Source organism: Lutjanus erythropterus, chromosome 17 (assembly GCF_056507025.1).
Source record: "Lutjanus erythropterus isolate fLutEry1 chromosome 17, fLutEry1.hap2, whole genome shotgun sequence".
Lineage (NCBI taxonomy): Eukaryota > Metazoa > Chordata > Actinopteri > Lutjaniformes > Lutjanidae > Lutjanus > Lutjanus erythropterus.
Window position 1 is genome coordinate 8,244,219 of NC_139333.1, and position 22,477 is coordinate 8,266,695.

Genomic DNA, 22,477 nt, shown 5'->3' on the forward strand with positions numbered 1-22,477 from the left:
GAGAAACTTGAACTGCATTTCAAAAATTGTTCACACTGAGCTGTGAACCTGATTTGTCTTTACGTAGGCGCTTGAAAAATAAATGGCTGCAATTGAAAATATTAAATTATTAATCATTAGTCACTTTCACTTTAATGAGTTTGCTCAACAATTTTTGACATACATTTTTTTGGTTTCTAAAACTCAAAGATTCAAGTTTATCTAAAGAAGAAAACTAAATTATCTCAACAAAACCTAAGAGTTTGAGCTGGGCTCAAAACTCAAAGATCTATTGAGGTAATTTGCCTTGAAATTTTGTGTTTAACAGCATACTTTCTCATTTTAGTGTGTTTACAATAGGTCAATTGTGCATAATTTAAACCGAAATCAATAAAATATGGCATGTTCAAAATGGCTGACCTGGCTGTAAGTAGAGCAAGTAAAAACAAGAAGAATGTAACGATAGAAATCATCTCTCTTTTCTGAGGTTTAGTTCATTCTTACATCTAGAAGTTTATCTTATGTTCACTTTTTTTTTTTTTAAAACAATCTTAACATCTTTTCTTCTTTATATATTCAGCACACATTTTTCAGTGACTGTCAATCTAATATATAAAACTCTTGTGTTGGTTTTGGCAACATGCATATGTGTGTGTGCGATTCTAAGTATTCTTTTCTCTGTATTCTCTGTATTAGCTAAGATGCATAGGTCATTGTGAAACAGGAAATATGTAAAAAAGCACCAATATAATCATATTAACTCTTTAAAAACCTTAACATGACATATATTAAACAGTGGTACTCGGTGACCCAAGACACATTGTAGTAATCTCCCAGAATGTACCTGTAAAATAATGACCGGACGTAAGTTACAGCGTTTGTATGTCCAGGTCACTTTCCCGTGTTTATGTATTGCACATACACACCAGTGCCAACGACTCATGGAGATTATATCTTGTGAATTTTAGTGTGTAGTGGAGTGCCCTGTTGTTGTGCGTGACTTGTAATGCAACACTTAAAACTACTGATGAGTCTTTTATGAAGAAACCCAGAGATAAACCGCTCTGGTGGCTCAAAAATAAAATGTCCACAATAAGAGCCCAAAAAGAAAGAGACAAAGAGTTCAGTCTGAGCTTTTATACTTACTGTGAATCCATTTTGAATTAATTTTGCCCTCGTGTTCAACTGTTTTGTTATCCCAGTTGTTGCAGTGAAACTGGTGGAAAGGTGGTACTTCACTCTCACAGTCTCAGAGTGCCCCCGTGTGGTCAAACATGTGAATGTCTTCTCCCAACAGAGTGCAACAAGTGTCTGCTTTGTGCAAAACATCCATCCTGTACATAATTGTTCTTCTTTTTCAGAATGAGTTCTGGCATTGCTTCTGAATGAAAAGCGATCCCTCCGAGCCTTGACGCCCCGGAGCAGTGACGTCGGCATTGTGCTCGTGGATGCAGGAGTCCCCCCTCACTGCCTTTTGCTGTCCAGGATGGCCCTCCAGTCGTCCGACCACGACAGGAGTCGTCTCTGGGAGGGGCTGACGGAGAGGTGCTTGTTGTGGCAGGCGGTGAACAGGATGTGCTCCCACATCGGTTTGGGCTCCACGCCTGGTCAGGGAGACATGTTTGAAACCAACATTATGTAAGTCACGACCCAAACGCATTTCACAGTGCAGGGCGTAAAAAAAATGCCGCTTTAGACAACCCTGCAGATCTGGACTAACGGCACACAGACTGTGGCAGCTGTCTTAAAAGGTGCAAATGAGGGATTGAAGAAGATATCTGCATATAATTACACCCACATAACATTACACAAACAAGATTATGCAACATTTTTCCTTCAAAATTCTTTCCCTCGCTTTTTTCCCTTCCTTTTAATCTCTGAAGCACTTTGAAGCAAGCTGGATGTTTTTCACTTTAATGCTATTTTTAGAGGCATCTTTACATTTTGATTATGTTATGTCACCACTTATTGGTCAGTGATCATTATAAACAGCATGTGATTTTATTTATCAAAGTTCAATGGACAAAAATTCTTCCAGTGCAGTTCTGCACATCAGAGAAGTTGCAATATTGTATTCCCGTTCACTGAACCCCTCCCCCAGACCAGCTATTGTTCAGTCTTATCCAAGCTTAGCAGCCGTAATTAAACATGGCAGGTTTCTCAAGCTTTCATTTCACTTATTTATTCATAAGGACAATGCACATTATTCAACATTTTGTAAGTGTGCCAGTGTTTCAGCTGAAGTCCTTTGGTGAGATGTTTTGAAACCATGGTGATGGTAAAAATTTACAGAAGACAAAAGGACGCCATAATAACAGCAACAAAATAAGCACTTTCAAGAACGTGCAGAAGCTGTGCAGAGTAACGGCAAAGCGTTAGTACAATAATGCAGCCCTGCAAGCAAGCAACACCACACAACAAAACACAGGTGATTATAACCATTTTTGACACATGCCAGGGTTCAACGTTAATCTACTTGCTCAAAGTCAAATTTTACTTACTCTAACAAAGACTAACGTTAGTTGTCATGTTTAATCTGGGGTTGCAACATCTAGAAAATGTCAGAAAATAATGAAAAATGTCCATTCCAGCTCTTCGAAGCCCAGAATGATGTCTTCAAATGTTTTGTCAAAATCCAAAGATAATCAGTTTAATCTGATGATACACAAAAGAAAATCCAGAAATCTCCATATTTGAGAGGCTGAAAACAGCACTTTCTGCCATTTTTGGATGAAAAATTACTTTCACAATTAATCAATTACCACATTGTTTAAACCCTTTTTTACACTTACCCGGTCCGGCAAATGAGTTGCTGCAGATTTACTGCAGTCATAGTGGACTATTCAGATTTCTCCACACACCGAAGCAGTGTTGCCTGGGTTCAGACCTTCATATCTGCCCACTCTACTGAGCTGATTAATTCTCTGAAGTTTTCTCTGAAGATGAAGTGTAAGGATTTGACAATTCAGTCTGACATCAGGCGTGTACGTGGGGCTGTAGTAAGACCTTGGCGTTCAAAGGATTTGGAGTGTTGTGTCATTTTATTAGCCTGATTACTCCCACTCCCTGTACACACGTCACTCCCCAAAATTACACTGCCTCCAACTCATAAGTGCTGCAGCTCAGCTCTTACTGGAGGTCTACTCAATTACTTTTTTTCACTGTACAAAACACATTTGTACAAAGTTGATTTCAATTCTTGATTCCAGTGGTCATTTACTTTCTGTCTGTCTGTTTTATTCATTTTATTGTTTGCATGTTTATATTTGTTATTACTCCTGTAATTAACTGGTTGCACATCAGACATTTTAACTTGTCACAGAGGGAAAAACACAGGTGGACTTAATAACAGTAATTACGGCTCAGTTCCATTAAGTTTCCCAGCAACAATGACAGTGAACCAGCATGCACAACAGAAGTGGAATGCAGCAATCATTAATACACGTGTGAGTTTTCCGGTATGACATGTCAAAATATCTGCTGTGCAACCAGCCAATACTTCCTTTGCTAACTGACACTTTCCCTCCATGTCTTGCTCTGTTTTATGTCTGTGCAGTAACTTGTAATGTTGAAAATCACTAAATAAAATTATTATTATCAGCAAAACCTGGTCAAATCAGAAAAAGTGTAAGGGGTGGAGTCCTGCTAACTAGCTGTTACCAACAGCAGTAACCAAGCCTTCATCTCAAGGCCAATGAACAAGTAATTAACTAATTGTGTTTTATTTACTTTTATTATGAAGAATTTATAGGGTGTAAAATGTATATACATCCTTCAGCTGCTTGACTAAATACAAGTGCTTCATCACTTAATACACACCTTCAAACACCTGCAAACTCTGCCATATTGGACTGATGTACTGAGTCAAACTGAGTCAAGCAGCACATGTGTATGGAAAAGGAGCAAAAGAGGAGACAAGCTGTCCTTACCTCCTCAAAAAAGGATTGAAATTAGCATGTCTGCCAGGGTATCATGTTTCTGTTAGCACACCCACTGTGTGAAAGCTAGTCCTGGATGCTATCTTAGTCTGAGCTAACTTAGTCTGAGTAATTATTGGACTTAACGTTACCTGAGATAGTGTTATGTTTGCCAAAGACATTCGGGGTGAGTTTTAACCTGGGATATGTAGCTTTAGTCTCAGTCTTTTCGCACGATATCATGTATGTAGCCATAGAAGGCATTTCAGTCAGTTCATGGAGATAATGTTAGCTATGGCTGATCAAATCTGCCAGCCTGGTGGCCTGATAGCTCCGCTGCCTGCCTCAGCAGCCATTAATAATAATTAAACACAAATTACCACCTTCTCGCGGATGATGTTGTTAACTTATATGGGTCATACAGAGCACATCACTGCGCAGATCACTGCATATGCAAGAACACAAACAAACGCACATACAATCCTCACCCAAAATGTCAGGTTTGTCATCTATGAGGATGTCTCCGGCGACCAGTGTCTTGTCTCTGGTCAGGATGACCTGCTCCAGAAAGTCATGGCCCAAATGTTTCTCTACCCAGGCATACTGGACACACACACACACACACACACACACACACACACACACACACACACACACACACACACACACACACACACACACACACAGAACAGATGGGACTTAATTAGAAAAAGGAAACGGTAATAATTTACAAAGGGGACAGAATAGATGTTATTGATTGCCAGAGACCTTACCTTCTCATATGGGCAGTGTTTGTAATGTTTTATAGGGCTGGTGCAAATAAAGACATCTGTGCTGCGGAGAGAAAGGAAAACAACAGCACAAGAGTGGAAAATTTTAAAACATACAAACATTTCTATATTCTAGCTGCTTATGCCTGACAGACATGCTGGTTTTTTATGATTGGAGACAGGCAGGACAACAAAGGGATAAAAAAACAAAATGAATGAAATATATGAGATGGCACCATATGGCAGATTCTCTGACAAGAAAAACAGGTTCATTCAGGCACTGCTGGTTAAAGAAACCCATTCATTCCCAATGGGAACAGGAGAGGAAATATAAACACACAGTTTCATAACTATGAAGGCTATTTTTAGATCTTATTCCACTGTGTTGGGTGCTTCTGAGAATGCTACCGGAAATGGCAATAACACAACCCTTCATGTTGACTCAGATTACAGATGAATGAGCTACAGGTGGCGACTATAGGATGCTCTCACCAAAGCACATACAGTAGAGAGTGCACTGAAAGTACACGGCTGGTTCCACAGCCCGGACTAATGTGTCACAGATACGAGCTTTAGCTTTTAACACATAACACTGACAGTGAGAGCTCTGCACTGAAGCTATTTATATGAAACATTTGCCATATTTAAATCTGACCACACACAGCAGCCAGTGTTGCTACTCTTTAAATGCACTTGTGACAAATCTATGTAATGGAAGGAGGATATTTTACAGAATAACAATGAACATTATTGTACAAATGACATGAGGTTACTGAAACAGTAAAGTTTCACTGGTATTTTTAATTAGAAATAAGTACAAAGATCAAATACACACAAAATGCTGCCTATAAAACAAAAAAAATACAATAAATAAATGAATATAAACATGCATTCCGCATTCTGATCTGTCAAAAAACAAAAGGTTTGTATCTGTCTGGCTTTACCAATAGGTATAAAATATTTTGTAAATTGGTCCAGTAGATCGCCTCAGCCTGCAGATACAACAAGGCTTCGACTTAACCTTGAGGGAAAATCCTTGTTTTTGCCACTGACATGCTCAGATTGTTATTTTAACACGCGACGTTGAAGTAATGCTTAAAACACCAAAGTCACATTGACTTTTACTATTTTTGTCAATGGAGTCTGGTGGCTTTGAACAGAGCTGCTTCTGGTTAAATTAAAAGGATATTCCATTTTAAAAAAAAGGTCTACATATCTGTAGGGATCTTTTTCATAATGTTGTAAGTCATTTAGAATAACAATTTGAGTCACTGTAGCCCAAATCAGATTGCAAAATATGTAAAAAAATATGCAAGAATTTTTTTTTTTTTACAATATTCATTTAACATCATTTAAATATACAGTGAGAGTGTGAGCTTGTGTCTAATCTTAGAATAGTGCTTCTCCCCCACCAGTTTCTGTGCATCTACCCACCACCTTATTAAAAGCCAGGGCTCTCACAAGATCACGAGATACAAATTCCCACTTCATTTTTTCCACCCACTATTTCTGCCATTCACGCAGTTTAAGCTACAGAATCAACTCCTCGTGTTCACTTCCTCAGAAGCCCTCAGTCATTCTGGTTTGTTTTAAAGTCCCTTCATACACACACATTTCAACACAATGTTGCTAAGAAACCTGTCTATATAACATTTTACTTTTGTATCAGCAGCAGTCAAAACTGTTTATATATTAGATGAGTCAGCTGCATCTTTAAAACCTACTTTTCCATCTTGGCCATCTCCTTGACCGCCTCCACTCCCCCTGGCAGCGGCTCCAGTTCTATGAAGAAGTCCTTGGACTCCCAGATACTGATGGCTTTTTCCTGGAGTCAAAAAAAAAAACACACCAATGAACACACACACAGTTTAGTGTCAGTGTACATTGATAAGGTGTGCGTGTCTATCCCTGTGAGTGTACATGTGCTCTGAAGGAGGAAGTCCAAAAGGCAACTTTGTCAAGGTCAACTAAACCAAACGGACAGAAAAGCTGATATACTTCAAAAATGGCAAAGCAGGGACTGAAAAAAACATCTTTAGGGTCTATTTCTTCCTTTGTGACCTGACTTGATTTAGTTTTTTTTTTTTTTTTACATATTTTATTTGTGTAATTTAGTATTATGCCTTCCGTCCATTGCCACCACGAAAATAACAGTAATAAGTCTTAAAGAAGTGAAAATAAAAGAGGCTCTGTTGGCTTATCTTTAACTACACGGCCAGGAGTAACTCGTGATGCATAACACATGATGACAAATCAGCATCAGGATTTAAATGCAACTACCCAGTCTGTGAGAGGGCGATTACAGAACAGATATTTGGCTAAGTGAGCTTAAACCAATACAGAAAAAATATGGTTTGGTACAGAAGTAGCTTTTTTTACTATATAGGATAAGAGTATGTGGTCATTGTGATTTTCTCAGCAGTTTGTCCTTTAAAGGATCGGTGTGTAGGATTTAGTGGCATCTAAGGCCGCATCTAGAGCCACTGGGCTACTTTAGAAACTGATCTCTTTTGGTTTGAGACAGACTAAACGATATATTTAAAGACATCACCTTGTACTTTGAGAAACTGTGATGGACATTTTTCACTATTTTCTGACACTGTACGACATTACAGCTCTAGATTAAACACGACAATTAACTTTAGTTTACGACGACAACCGGCGATTGTTTTCATTATCAATTAATCTGTCGATTATTTTCTCAGTTATCGTTGTTTGGTCCACAAAATGTCAGAAAATGGTAAAAAATGTCGATCAGTATTTCCCAAATCCCAAGATGACATTCTCAAATGTCTCTTTTTGTCCACCATTCAAAAATATTCAGTTTGCTGTCATAGAGGACCAAAGAAACCAAAAAATATTCACATTTGAGACACTGAAATCAGAGAATTTATTTTTTCTCGAAAAATGGCTAAAAGTGATTAACCAGTTAAACAGTTAAATTAATAGCTGATTAATAATCGATTCATTGTTGCAGCTCTGCTTAAGTCTTTACTGTTATTTGATAACCGTTAATAAATAAAACACTTTATACAGGAAAAAGTAAAACCCGACTACAGGCAAACAGATTTCTGACCCACTTGCTCAGCTGCACAAGTGCAAAAAAAAAAACAAAACAAAACAAAAAAAAAAACTCATAAATGTTGAACCCTGTAAATCCCCATAAATTTCACACACTTCTCCATTAAAATACTGGCTAGGCTCATTTTCAAGCTTTCTGTCTCCCCTGATATTGAATGAAATTCAAGAACATGAGACATAATTGTGCACATTAAATAATGTTTCTCTGATGAACCAGTAATATTGCATGTTGATTAAATTTAAGTCATGTCACAAGGCATTGTAGCACTGCCTCTAAATTGGATATATTCTCAGTCATATTTATATAATAAACACAGGTGTTACCAATAATACTAATTAAGGTCTTGTTCCATTTAGTGTAGCACAGCCGTCCCTTTGAGGCAACACTTGAGTGGAACTGAACCTTAATTAGTAACACTGGTAACACCTGGGTTTACCCCAGTACTTCATGTCAGAATGGCTGCTGTAAAAAAAAAAAAAAAAATAGTAAAATGAAAAATGAATGAACAGCTCTAGTTCTGTGCAGGAACGTAAATGTGAATTTCACCAGCTTATCAATGTTTGTACACATGCATGCATGTGACTTACACACAGGTCACTCCTCAGCTGGCCGTACTGCGTCGATACCCAGAACCCCCTCCTGTCCTCCAGGCTGATGTGGGGCTCGCCCGGGTACCTGGCCCGGTACTTCTTCAGGAACCCCCCTTCGAAGTCCGCCAGGACCCCGTCCATGTCGACAAGAACCCGCAGTCTCTTACCCGAAGCAGAGGACGACGACATGTTTATGCAAATCCTCTTAAACGGATCACGGAGCAAAGTTTTCCCTCTTCCGAGTAGGCGTGTTGTACAGTGCAGTAACATAGCTGACTCTTGACCGATAACTGTCAACACCGGTACCGTTAACCCTCTCCAAACGACGACTGCAAACTGTGGATAAAGTCCACATGGGAGTCGAAAACTTTCCCAAACACTGCGGCAGTTAAACCGCGTCGTTTACAGCACTTTGCATTGCTTGTTTTGTGTCTTTTTAATGCCGTTTTGTTTCACTGTTAGCTTAACTTTATCATTGTGGGCCGCTGTCTCTCTGCAAGGCAGCTGCAGTCGGTAGCTAACTTTAGCTGACAGGCTAGCCGCACAACAGCAGGCAGGTCAAATGTGACATGCCTGGACACAGTGCACTGGGAGCTGTTTGCATCGTTTGTCAGTGTGTATTAATTGCCCGGCAGCTACCCACACAACCTTTCTCAAAACCACAATATCTGCAACAGTGGCTGTTGCGGCAACCTGAGCTGCAGCGAGTAGTAAACAACTGGCACTGCAGCGTCAAGGGGAGAAAAGCTAAGCAGCAGCAGGAGGAACAAACTGTACTACAAGATTGCACGCAACAAAGATAGTTTAGATAAAGGAGACGTCTCACTCCTCCGTTGTTGCCAATGCGTGCGAGCCATGGACCTTCAGTTTTACAATAAGCTATTGCAAATTTGAAAAGACATTATTATTATTATTATTATTATTATTATTATTATTATTATTATTATTATTATTATTATTATTATTGTTATTATTGTTGTTGTTGCACATATATATTATTATTACTAAGTAATATGTCTGCAATTCACAAATGATTCATTTTACAAATTAAAAGATTTGAGAAGCAGCAATGTAACACTTTGAATCCTACAGTCCATTTTTTGCTCATCTTTAATACGCTTAGTACAGAAGAGTACTAATGCCAGGTAATGGGGAAAGAATGAGAGGAAGAAATGTTGAGAATGAAGTCAAACGTTCAATATTAGGGCCAGGCAGATGAAAAAATAAATCAGAGGAGTATAAAAATTAAGGATAAAGTGAAAATGTTGCAAATAACATTGAAATACCGTTTTGACAAACAAACAAAATCAACAAGTATTTTCAAAGATGACAGAATGTAAATCAAGTGTATGAAGGTGATGAATCAACATATACGTCCATATTAAAGGAAAATAGACATTTTCATGCAAGACCTTCACTGGCAACATTACACTGTAGCATTTTGTTAAAAGTAGACCAGAAATGAGAATACAAAGTAAGCTATATCAACAGGCTTACAGTCTTACACCACCAATGATTTATTATAATTATCATTATTACGATTATTATTATTATTGTTATTGTTATTTATTTGATTTAAATTAGTTAGCATGACATTAATATATTTGATTTTCTCCATAGTTACCTATAAAATGAAGGAATTCCGTAAAGCAAGAGCTTTGGGATTTAGCATTTTTCCCTGCAAGACCAAGGTCCTGTATAAGCCTGGATGTTATTACTGGTTTAAAGAATGGATGGATGATGGATGCCAAAAGTGAAATTTACCCAAGTCTCTAATCAGTGGATGCTTTAAACTCAGTTAGACAGGGGCTCTTACCTCATATAACATCTTTGTTGAAAACCCGGTAAATTGTACGTCACTTCCTGTGTTCTCTTTTCCTTAAGGGGAGAACTGGCACTACAATATAAAAAAACAACTGTAGTCCCTTAAAACATTTACAAGTGCAATAAGTCACAATTTCCAAATAAATGTACTATTATAAAAATATGACAATTACTTTTACAACAAATTGTGTGTGTGGCCCTTTAAGAATCCAGTAGTCGGTTCGTAGTCTCGCTGCAGTCTGCTCTGTTCTTATGATCTCGCGATAGCTTCACCTCAGTGGCGGCTGTGTGGCCCCCTGTCTCAGTCCGGACGGAGTTGTTTCTGACGTTTGAATGAAAAACAGTGCAAATTACCTCCACTTTGGACCCAGGAAATAATGGCTTCAGCCTTGGAGCAGTTTGTGAACAATGTGCGGCAGCTCTCCGCTCAAGGTAGGGTTGCTAAACTCATTCGAGTGGGAAGTATTAGCTAGTTAGCTAGCATATGCTAACCAATGCCTTGCGATAGCTAGGCAGCCAAACTGGTCAGAGCCCTCTTTTTGCTTTATCATGTAAACACACCGTAAAAATGACTTTCTCTGATTGCGAGAGTTCTGTAAAGTATCGCCAGAAGATGCGTTAGTACACAGGGACGCCAAGGATATTCGCGAACTAGATATCTTGTCAAACAAAATGTCTAGATCATACTTTTTGTTTTTGATCTAGAAAATTATTTCTGGGGATTGCCTACCGGTAGTCCCGCCCCGGCCCCACATGATTGGCTGGCGAACTGAATTCTCGAATAGTATTGGTTAAAGTCATCTGTCAATCCCACTTGCATTACCTCTGTTGCAAGGCCTTGACAGGACACTTGACCGGCCGATTTACACTGAAATACTCAGCCACAACACGATGATTGTAAACAATTTCGTAAGTCAGTTTGCTTTTTACATGTATAAAGATTAGCCTTATGGCGGTCGTAGACAAGAAAATGAAATTTTATTATTCATTCGATCACTTAAACAATGAAGGAGATCCTCTAGCATACTTTCGGTGGAAAGTAATGCCCTCTTCTCATTTTGTGGATATTATTAATTTAACCTCCTCATTTACGATAATGTGATGGGGGACTGTGATATAATTTCAGTTTTGTAATGTAGTGCAGTTACAACCTTGTGCATGTGTCCCTGTTGTGTGCAACAGCTTGTAATAAGAAATTTGATGACATTAAATCTCACTAAAACAACCTAATTTAATGATGAAACAGAGTCCTGCCTAAATGCAGTAATTTCTAATATTTGATCTACATGAACCATCACCATGTACACTGTCTAAAATGTGAAATATGTTTCTTTTCTAAGATCTATTGGACATGTGAGAAAGTCCAAAATGGTTAATTTCTCTCTGTTCCTCCCCAGGCCAGATGACTCAGCTGTGCGAGCTGATCAACAAGAGTGGGGAGCTGCTGGCCAAAAATCTGTCCCACCTGGACACGGTGCTGGGGGCCTTGGACATCCAGGAGCACTCCCTGGGTGTGCTTGCTGTGCTGTGAGTACCATCTTCTTTCAAGGTTTGCTGCTGTCGTTATTGTTAGCAACAGTCAAGAACTCTCAGTTGCAGACTCTGAAGTCTGCTGCTGATAGATTCTCTTATTGTTGTGTCATCATATCTTAGTTTTGGTGAGGAATAGGGTGGGGTGATGGGCCTTAGAGAAATATATTTATTAAGGAGAAAATGGCTTGGCTAGCTTTGCTACCAGTTTGGGCATATGTGAAAAATGTTTGTCGAGTTGGAAAAAGTAAATCACATAAATGATCCAGTATTTGCATGTTATGTAAAAGGTGCCATGTCCTTGTTCTCTGTGTTATGCTTGTTCTTAATATAGGCTGCCTGTGGCGCATAGCATAGCAAATGTGATTAAATCACAAAGCAGCTAAAGGCTACTTGTTGCATTGAATTGTGTTGTATCATGAAATGCCCAATATAGTACACTCACTGTTCTAGAGGTTAGGTTTGATTGCAGATCACATTAAACTCACAAGTGGGAAAAAATCAAACAAAATTAGTGTTTTTTTTTATTATAATAAACCACGAAATGTACTGAGTTCACCTCTGCATCACAGACCACAAACCCTGGGTGGGTGTAGGTCGGTAGAAAGAAAATAGTTCCTACATCAAACGGCTCACAACACAGGGTTCATACAGGTGCTGAAAATCCTTGAAAAGACTTGAATTTTAATGTAGTATTTTCAAGCTTTGAAAAGCACGTGGATATCGGATAAAGTGCTTGAAACTGCTTGAAATTGTAATTGGATTGCACAATAAATTGCTAGCTGACTAAATAACTCGTTAGTTAGTTAATTAGTTGAGCCGCAATGATGACTTGAAGAAAAAAAAAGTCCAAATCCTGATTCCATCTTCCACAATGTGAGTATTTTCTGGTTTCTTTACTCCTTTATCACAGTAAACTGAATATGTTTGGGTTGTCAACAAAACAAGACAGACATTCACCTTGGGCTTTGGGAAACACTGCTAGGCATTTTTACAATTTTCTGACATTTTATGGACCAAACAACTAATTAATTATCCAGAATATCATTGACAGTTTAATTGATCATGAAAATAATTGTTAGTTGCAGCCCTACTTTTTATATAATTTAATAAAATAAGTCAAATGTTCGCTATATCTGATGTCAAGTCTACTTGTGGACAGGTGACACATTTTGAAACATGCTGATGTTTTCCTTTGCTTTAGCACCATTATGTAGAATACTATCACACAACAGAGTATGTGAGTCTACTGATTTATTTTTCTGTGTATTTCAGATTTTGGGGTGAACTGATCTAACCTCTTACTCTTTTGTTCCAGATTCGTGAAGTTCTCCATGCCAAACATCCCTGACTTTGAGACGCTCTTCTCCCAAGTCCAGCTCTTCATCAGTACCTGCAATGGAGAGCACATTAGATATGCAACAGACACTTGTAAGTCCAGACTAAACAAACCTTGTTTTTCTTGCTGCTTGTTCTTAAGTTTTACAGGTTTTCAGTTGATCAAGAGCAGACTTGCTTGCTGTTGAGTGCATGTTCTCTGCTAAAATATGCACTGTTGTCAGCTTAACTATGCCACACTTCATCTAAATTATGCCCACTCTTTCTCATGTAAGTGCTTCAGTCAGTTGTGGCAATATGACAGATACCGCCTTCACTGAAAAGCTGTAAAATGTTTTTTTAGTGACAAGCAAAAGTAAGAACAAGTTGCAGTGATGACATGACATTTATAATGAAGATTGTGATGGTCAGGTATATTCAGCAGTAAATGCTATTGTAAATTGCCTTCCTCTTTTGTGAATGTCTTAACGTTAGATAAATTATTACAAAATTGTTACTAGAGCAGCAAATAACCATAATTTTCACTATCCATTAATCTGTTGATTGTCTACTTGATTAATCAATTAGTTGTTATCAATTAGTTTGTTAGTCAATTAGCTGATGCCTAAAATGTCATAAAATGCTGAACAACATGGATCATTGTTTTCCAAACCCCAAGATGTTGTCTTCAAATGTCTTACTTTGTCAACAATCCAGAGATATTCACTTTACTGTCATAGAGGTAGCTGGTGATTAATTTAATAGTTGATGGCTATTTGATTAATTGATTAATCTTTACAATGTTGTGTGGCACATTTAAACCTTGGAACTTGACAAGGAGGAGTAGATGTGTCTTTCACACTTGTGAGCAGTGCTTCATGCTTAACTAATAACTAAATCGTCAATCTCAACACCTGCCTTCCCTTCTCTATTCTCTCCTCTCACAGTTGCTGGTCTCTGCCACCAGTTGACAAATGCCCTTGTAGAGCGGAAACAGGTAAGACTGGATTCTGACTCAGGTGAGATGAGGTGGAAAGCCCAACAAGATCTCATCACAGAGCTTTAATTCAAAATCTTTATGTTTTTAAATTCCAAATGAATCAGCCGCCATTGTAGATGTTTGATAATCTTTTTCTTAATCAATAAAGTAGTGTGTAAAACATAAAAACATAATGCTGTGTGAAACACAACACAGAAAAGCTGCGATAGATTGTGCAGTTTCTAATGCTATTGTGCTTGTGCAAAACAATTTGTTCTTATCCATGACTCACAGCAGCCTTTGCAGTTCTCTGCAGCGCCTTGGTTGCTAATGAAGACTGAATAGTTTAAATATCAGATGAGAATACAGAATTCAAATGAGGCTTATTTAGCCCTTTGTCCCTCGTTCAGTCTTTGGTTTGTGAGACACACACCACCAGCTTCCATCAAACCTGCTCAGTTGATCATCATGTGAATAGAGTCTATTCATTGACAGGGTGCTGTTGTAGTGAAGCAGGGCCATGGTTAATCTTTATAATGTTCACTCAGGAGCCCTAATTCACTTACAGCCTGTGTGTGCTGGCATGTGCTCTTGTTGACATACGCCAATACACTCACGCACACACCTTCAAATTCTGAACAGAACTTGACAAAAAGTGGCTCATCATGCTACATCAACTCCTCCAAACTTTAGCAGTAGAAACACATGACTCGTGGTGTTATTAATAGCCATTAAGGCAGAGCAACACCATTTCAACATGAATCACCATTATAATGAACATAATATAAACTGTGCATGCAGCCTGCAGCTTGACCTTTGCCGCAGCTGAGAGGATGAAATGTCACGTTTATTGTGATCTGTCACTGTCTGAACAGCTTCATGCCAGTGATATTTTACAATTCTTCATATTATAAACAAACAAAATTTAAAGTTATTCTGTTAAGGTGAGACAGATTCCATGTTTTGTTCATGTTCAGAAGCTGCTTGTGCATCTCCAGCAGAAGGCTGGCACCGTGCACGTTGAAATGTCATTTATAGTCGGCCTAATAAAGTCAGTTATCAAGTTAAAAAGCGAAGCTCTAACTCACTTAGTGTGAGATTTCGGACAGATTCTTGGGGACATTTTGGCCGTCTTTCTTCAGTGAGAAGCGCATTTCGCCAGAGCCAACTGTTGAAGTTAAATCCATCATATCCTGCCATCACTGCCAGTATTATACCCAGAAGTGTTTTGGATAAAGAATGAATCTGAATCCAGTGTTCTTGCATGTTCAGGCTTTCACTTGGTATTTTTTCTGAGATTCCAAATGTGGCAGCAGATCGCTTGTTGAACTTCATTCCGATGTATTAGATCCCTCTTTCAGAGCGCACCCTTTGCATCTTTATTGTTTAATCTTTTTGAAGTATTTCCACACAAAGCTGGAGGCAGAAATCATGCTGTGTTAGTGTCATTTAGATGGTAGAGCCACAAGTTACTGTGCTTGTTAATCAATTAATAAAGAAGCATTCTGTGTGCTCCTCCAGTAAACGCACACAGCTGTTCCATGTCCACAGGCCCACATATTTTCTAAATAAATTCCCATAGTTCTGAATATTTAAAAAATGTTATTTGGGCATTCCTGGGAATCTTTTTTGCTGGGAATAAACCCTACTGTGCACTGTGTGTCTTTACAATGGAACTTGTGGGCAAGTGAAATCGTTTTTATTGTTCTGTGCGTCCTTGTCGAATTAGCACATTTCAATCTTATCTTTCAACACTGTCTGACAAGAATGAGTCATCCTATTGCTTGTACTTCTATGAGTCTCAGCATCCTAGAGTTGCACGTTTTCCCTTTTCCCTTCTTGATCTAAATATTTCAATGCATTTTAAAGTGCGGCACGGGCCTGGGTCATTTTCAGTGTGTTTGAATGTATCAGGAAAGCTGCAGCTGAATAACTGAATCTTTTTTGCTTCTCTGACAGCCATTGAGGGGTGTTGTCGTCCTAAAACAGGCAATAGACAAAATGCAGATGAACACAAACCAACTTACCTCAGTTCATGCAGACCTGTGTCAGGTGAGTCACTGTTTCATCCTCACCACAGCCGTGAACTTCAATTGTCATGATTTAACTTGCACATTTTAATTTCAATACAAAATGTGATCTATTTAGCTGTATTCTCTGTAATCAGTATCCAAGTTTATCCCAGTTATATTAGTTGTTTTCTCCTCTTTGTTGAATATTCTATTTAAAGGATTGTGTTAAATAATTCAAACACAGGCTTAGTCCCAGCACAGTTCTCTTCCAGTGTGACCGTCCAGTTATTCATCCTCACTACAAACCTGTCTTCTTGCAGCTGTGCTTGTTAGCGAAGTGTTTCAAGCCCGCCCTGCCCTTCTTGGAGTTGGACATGATGGACATCTGTAAGGAGAACGGCGCTTACGACGCAAAGCACTTTTTATGTTACTACTACTATGGTGGCATGATCTACACGGGCCTCAAAAACTTCGAAAGAGCACTGTATTTTTATGAACAGGTACTCTCCCGTGCTGTATGAGCACTGACATGCATGCGTGTGATGGCATAGCAGCTTTCTTTGAAAACTGGTTTCTAATGTGACCCTTAATTCTTCGGAATTGGAATACACAATAAATATCATTTCTTCTGTGGTATATAGATGCAGATGATCATGTTTTTGTAATTTTCCTCCGTCAGGCAATAACCACTCCAGCCATGGCAGTGAGCCACATCATGTTGGAAGCCTATAAGAAATACATCCTGGTGTCACTCATCCTCCATGGCAAAGTGCAGCCGCTGCCCAAATACACCTCACAGATAGTAGGGAGGTTCATCAAGGTAAGAGAAAAATGGAATGAATCTGTCGATTATTTTAACGATTAATAGTTAAGTTTATAAAATTCAAAGTGGCATCTGCAGATTGCTTCTTTTGTCCAACCAAGAGTCCAAAACCTAAAGACTCCATATCATAAATGACAAAGAAAAGCGGCAAATTCTGAAATTCAGGAAGCTGGAACTGGCAAATGACGATTCATCAGTTATCAAAATAGTTGGCAATTGATTTCTTCTCCTTTGACCAGTTGTTAAATCAACTAATCGTTCCGTTTACATACGCAGGCTGTGAGGGAGCCAGATTTTCAGCTGATACAAAACCAGATAGAGCAGATGAAACTAGTCAAGAAATGTTGCTCCTTTAAACATCACATTCAGTTCACTTGTGCTTTACAGAATCTGCAGAAACTCATAGCATTATACACTCATTAGATACAGCTTAGCTAAAACTAAAGCAGTCTAATACAACAGCTCTACAATAAGTCCTGCGTTCATGAAGGTTACAATGTTCAGTTTTTATTTTTAGCAAGGCGTTAAGTCAATTCTGTGGTCATTTTGAAAGATGTGGTTTGTGGTTTTGTTGAATTGAATTGCATTATACTAACAGGCATTTCTTTTAATTTGTCCAACCAGTTTATATCAATGAGGGTACGCTGTCTGTATAATGCAGCAGTGTTCACAGCACTGCAAACCGCAGGGTCCAAAATGATCATACAATAGACCTTTTCCACAGCTATTATTGCCATTATAATGACACCAATTAAGACCTTGTTCCATTTAGTGGAGCAGGTCCTTTTCAGTGAACCAACATGCACAATAGCAGCATCCTCACTCTGTTTGACCTGAAAGGAACAGAGCCGTAATTAGCATCATCCAACATCTGGGGCATGTTCAGTCTGACAAACAATGTGTGCCATTATGCTACAGTTTCCACATTGAACAACATGTTTCCTCAAACGGTCTCCAACAGGCTTTCAGGTACGTTTGCCCTTGTTTAGAGGGTGTGTCAGAAGTATTATCAAATCTGCAGCAACATTTATATATAAACCCTGCTGCATTAAGGCATTGTAGTGCAGTGCACTTATATACACAGTAAGGTTTTAAATGCAACACCATTTCTGCTAAAAAAGCATTTTACTATGTTTTGTCATGGCTGAGTGCGGCCCTGTGTTTACCCTACTATTTAATGTCAGAATGGCTGCTGTGAAAAAGGTCTATTTGATCAAATAGAAAACAGCTTCAACATTACTGAACAATTTAAGTTCATGCAGGGCATTTATGGCAGGGCTGTTTTATTATTCTGCATTTGTTTCAGCTAGGTGGACCTTTGTACATCCTCAAAACAAGCTAACATTCAGGACTAAACATTGGGTCCCCCTGCTATCCCCTCAGTTAGAACTCAGTTACTCCTCTTTTTAAGCTGGCTGTGTAATTTTTCATACTTAAATCTTTATATTTGCAGGAAAAATTCACCATAAACAAGCACTTATTTTCAGGAGCACCATGTTTACACGATTAAGAGAATTAACTTATGACCCAAAAGAAGTGTATGGTGATGGCTGTATCTGCACAAACCCAGCCCTCTGTCTGGATGTCCTTATTTTCTCTCATATTTTGCTCTGTTCAGGACCCTTCTGGGCTTCTGCATTTTTTTGGCGGCGTTGCCGTGTGTAGCTTCCAGCCAATACAGCATGCAAATGTTGAGATCCAAACTCTATGAAAATGTAGCGACCAGTGGTTACATCACATTCTGTCTCTCTTTTCTCTGATGAGAGCTGCAGAAAGAGTTTGAACGCACAGACACACACACAGGCATAGCAGACTGAGGATCGCTTTGGCTGTATTCACACAAAATCTGGCGTTGTGTGGAGGTGTGGCCGTGTTTACTTGTGCTGTGAAACTGTCAGGATCAGTTGAACCAGGGAAGCACAACTTTGAAGTGCATTTGCAAACAAAGTTGCAGATTCTACCTCTTAAATAACAAAATGTAACAGGATAGCAACATTATATATATCAGGTTAACATACACACATAACTTCATTTACTCAATGGTTTTTGCTACTGTTTTGCCAGGTGGTGTTTCAAATTTAATATGCAAGCATCTGTTTTATGTAACTTTTAAATATAATGTTGCTTTGAAAATCTAGACCCCCGAGCACCCACCAGGTTGTGCCATATTCTTTCTGTTTTATCTAGCTTTCAAATAGTCGAATAGGGCAGCAGCTGTGTTTGTTTCCATTATCAATCAATCTGTTGAGTTTTTGTTGTAGTTAATCAGTCATTATTATAACTCGAGTCCAAAGTGCTCAGTTAACTAGCTATAAACAGCTTAGACTGGCTGTTTATAGCTTCTCCAATTTGCACTTAGAAGCAGAGCTATTGTTTATAACTTTTTTTTGCAATAAGCTTCCTCACAGCTTCCTCACGTCTGCCAATATCCACTCAGCTCTGAAGGAAATGAGAGAACTTAAGCGATTTAATAATCATGTTGGATGCATTGTGAACATTTACTCATGCAGTTGATGATTCGCTGCTGCATTAAGTGACTTGTTTTCTCTCTTTTCTCTTTTCTTTTTCCTCCTATTGCTGCCCGCAGCCCCTGAGCAACGCATACCATGAGTTAGCTCAGGTTTACACCACCAACAACCCGGCCGAGCTGCGCAGCCTGGTCAACAAACACAGCGAGACCTTCACACGAGACAACAACACGGGCCTGGTCAAACAGTGCCTCTCCTCCCTCTACAAGAAGAACATCCAGAGGTTAACAAAGGTGGGTCACTGTATTAATGTGAGCCAGATGTTTTTACTTCCTCCAATCCTGGCTTGTTCACTTGGTGAGGATATGGTCTGGGCTGTACTGTATAACTGCCGTTCTGACCTGAGTTATATATTTTAAAGCAGTGGTTTAAAATGATCTTAAACATGTACTGGTTTAGTTTAATTTATCTGGCCAAGTGAGAACAAGACCTTTTTTCCACCTCTGATCTGAGACATCTGGAAATGTGTCTCAATCGTCCTCTAGGACAATGGTGCTGCATGTGATTAGAAGTGACTAATCAAAATGACAGGAAACATCCCAGAAGCGTGTGTGAATGAAGGCAGATGCAGACATCTGATATCCAGCTGTTACTTGGGCTTGGAAAGCTGAGCAAAACGGAAATGAAACAAGAGCTTGCCGTCTTCGGCTAGAGCTGGGAAATATATCACTTTAATGTGTATATCGAGACATTATACAAGACATACTGTAGTATTTTGGATATCTTACTATCATGATCTAGCTTTGATTTGTTTTTTGTTTTTTGGCTCTTAAAGGCTTTGCTGCTTCTCTGAGCTATTTTGACTGTTCCGAGTGAAAAGTAACCGTGCATGATGCCACACAGATGGGTCCAGCAGATCCTTTTAGTCTAATCTCTTTTAATATCAGTTTCTGTTTTATCTGCCTCCCGCAGACCTTCCTGACGCTGTCTTTGCAAGACATGGCGAGTCGAGTGCAGCTGTCAGGCCCGCAGGAGGCAGAGAAATACGTCTTACACATGGTGAGTTGGTCCACAAAGACTAAAGCATGAAAAGCCAGTGTAACATGTCATCGACATATTTGAAAGTAAATGTTTTAGTTACTGCACATCAAGTATGCTAATTTGTGGTTGTAAGAGGGGATAAATCTATCATAAAAATATATACATAATGAAATGTTATTATATAAAACAGATTTTTGTTGTACAGTATACAGCATTATATCTGATTTACTGAATCCTTCTTACCATTTATAGGTTTGTTTACAAGCTTAAGCAAGATCTTTAGCTGATGAAGCAGTTTTCTATTTTGTTTATTCATCTTTAATTTAATTCCTGTTTACTGTTGATCAGTACTGGAAATCTTCACCTTCACTAATTTCCCATCATGTTCCTCCTCGTGCTTCTGTGCAGATTGAAGATGGTGAGATCTACGCTAGCATTAACCAAAAGGATGGCATGGTCTGCTTCCACGACAACCCCGAAAAATACAACAACCCAGCAATGCTCCACAAAATTGATCAAGAGGTGAGGATGCCCGACTCTTTTCAGTGTCGTCTTGCTTTGCACGAAGTCTTATAATGTTACATATGAGTCCCAATAGTGTGTTTGGTGGTAACTGCTTTTAATGTGAAGCTGTATCATTTTTCTCCTTCCAGATGTTGAAATGTATAGAGCTGGATGAGAAACTAAAGTCAATGGATCAAGAAATCACAGTAAACCCACAATTTGTGCAGAAGGTGAGACGATGTTGTGTCAAATACAAAAATATGGGGGTTTTTTTGTTTTTTGTTTTTTGTTTTTTTTTTGTTATTTGGTTCAGTTTTTTTTTTTTTACATATGCATGGATGTGTTTTGTGGAATCATATGAAATGTTTACATGTGAATGTCTTGGTATGTACCTTGTGTCTCAGTGCTAGATTAACATTATTTTATTCATTCAGGTTAGTGGTTGACCGATATAGGCTTTGAAATGGCCAGTGCCAGCAGTAAAGCTTGTAGATTAGATTTGATGTAATTTAGGATGGGAAAAAAACATGTTAACATTTAGGGAAGACAACGGTAACTGACGACATTTAGGCAATTTTTTAGAGCAGGATGGATGAGAGTTATAGTACAGGACTGGAAACTTTTTAAGCACCTTCCAAAAATTCAAAGAGTGGAACGTTGACATTGTTCCACAGCAGCCACACTGATAAGGCTGCCTGCAGCAACATTTTTTGTTTATTGGCCTTGTGAGCACAGGTATTGGGCAATGCTTATTAACTTGACATTCCAGACAATCAGCTTATTGCTAATTCAGATGCTTTATATGTGGTGGAATGAAATAAAAGAATACATTATTTGAGGAATATTAATGCGGTACAGTACAACAGTAGTATGGCTAGCTAGTGTTGGAATTACTTAAGAGAACATAACCGTTGTACAAAACATGCTCTTATTTGTATTTAAGTGGTTTTAAAAAAGCATTGCCACTTCTTTTACATAATGGTCAAGACTGAAAAAGGTCTGTCATGTCAGGAATTTGATAAAGAATCAGACTAATATGCAGCATCGCTATCCAGGTAATTCAGTTGTAAAACTGCTTCCTCAAAAAGGCTCTTGATTAGTTGCAAGAGATAACAAAACTGTCAGACATTTTTTATAGAAGTGAAGCAGGAACCGTTTTTTTAAACCAGTTGTTTGGTCTGTTGTCTAACAGGTAACTTCCTCAACATGTGACACTTTAATTCTGTTTTTTCCAGAGTATGGGATCGCAGGAGGACGATGTTGGTAGCAAAACATCAAGTTATTCCTGAGGGGCCTTGGACAGGGAGAGAACGCTGCAGCCACCCAACACGTTCTTCCCGAGATGAATTCGATTTTTTTAAAAGAGGAAAACAAACATTCTATTGCATAAGGACATTGGTCAAGGAAAATCTAATTGTGTGGAATGATGATAAATTTGGTTATTCTTTTCTTCACAGTGTCTTAAGGATAACAAAAGATCCTTACAGAAAAGGAAAAAAGATTACAATTTTGTCAGTGTTTTATTTATCAATGTTCAGGTTGGAGCGCCACTGCTACATTAACAGAAACCACAATAATAAAAACTGGACTTATTTGTTCCAAACATATGTGTGAATAATCTCACTGTTTGTTTTGGTTCTG

The 22,477-nt window shown here is 38.6% G+C and overlaps 2 protein-coding genes across 2 annotated transcripts; one reads left to right on the forward strand and one right to left on the reverse strand.

Moving 5' to 3' along the window:
* Positions 1-588: 588 nt before the first annotated feature.
* nt5m (5',3'-nucleotidase, mitochondrial) lies at positions 589-9,259 on the reverse strand. The gene is made up of 5 exons (XM_084741400.1): positions 8,336-9,259; positions 6,391-6,491; positions 4,670-4,730; positions 4,385-4,499; positions 589-1,583 (listed from the first exon to the last, which is right to left on the reverse strand). The coding sequence occupies exons 1-5, from the start codon at positions 8,606-8,608 to the stop codon at positions 1,444-1,446; spliced, it is 690 nt and encodes a 229-aa protein (XP_084597526.1). The 5' UTR covers positions 8,609-9,259; the 3' UTR covers positions 589-1,443.
* Positions 9,260-10,411: 1,152 nt separating this feature from the next.
* Positions 10,412-22,443, forward strand: cops3 (COP9 signalosome subunit 3). The gene is made up of 12 exons (XM_084740057.1): positions 10,412-10,594; positions 11,560-11,689; positions 13,011-13,123; positions 13,957-14,006; positions 15,948-16,040; positions 16,321-16,500; positions 16,680-16,820; positions 19,411-19,584; positions 20,264-20,350; positions 20,741-20,854; positions 20,986-21,066; positions 22,072-22,443. The coding sequence occupies exons 1-12, from the start codon at positions 10,540-10,542 to the stop codon at positions 22,123-22,125; spliced, it is 1,272 nt and encodes a 423-aa protein (XP_084596183.1). The 5' UTR covers positions 10,412-10,539; the 3' UTR covers positions 22,126-22,443.
* The last annotated feature ends 34 nt before the right edge of the window (positions 22,444-22,477 follow it).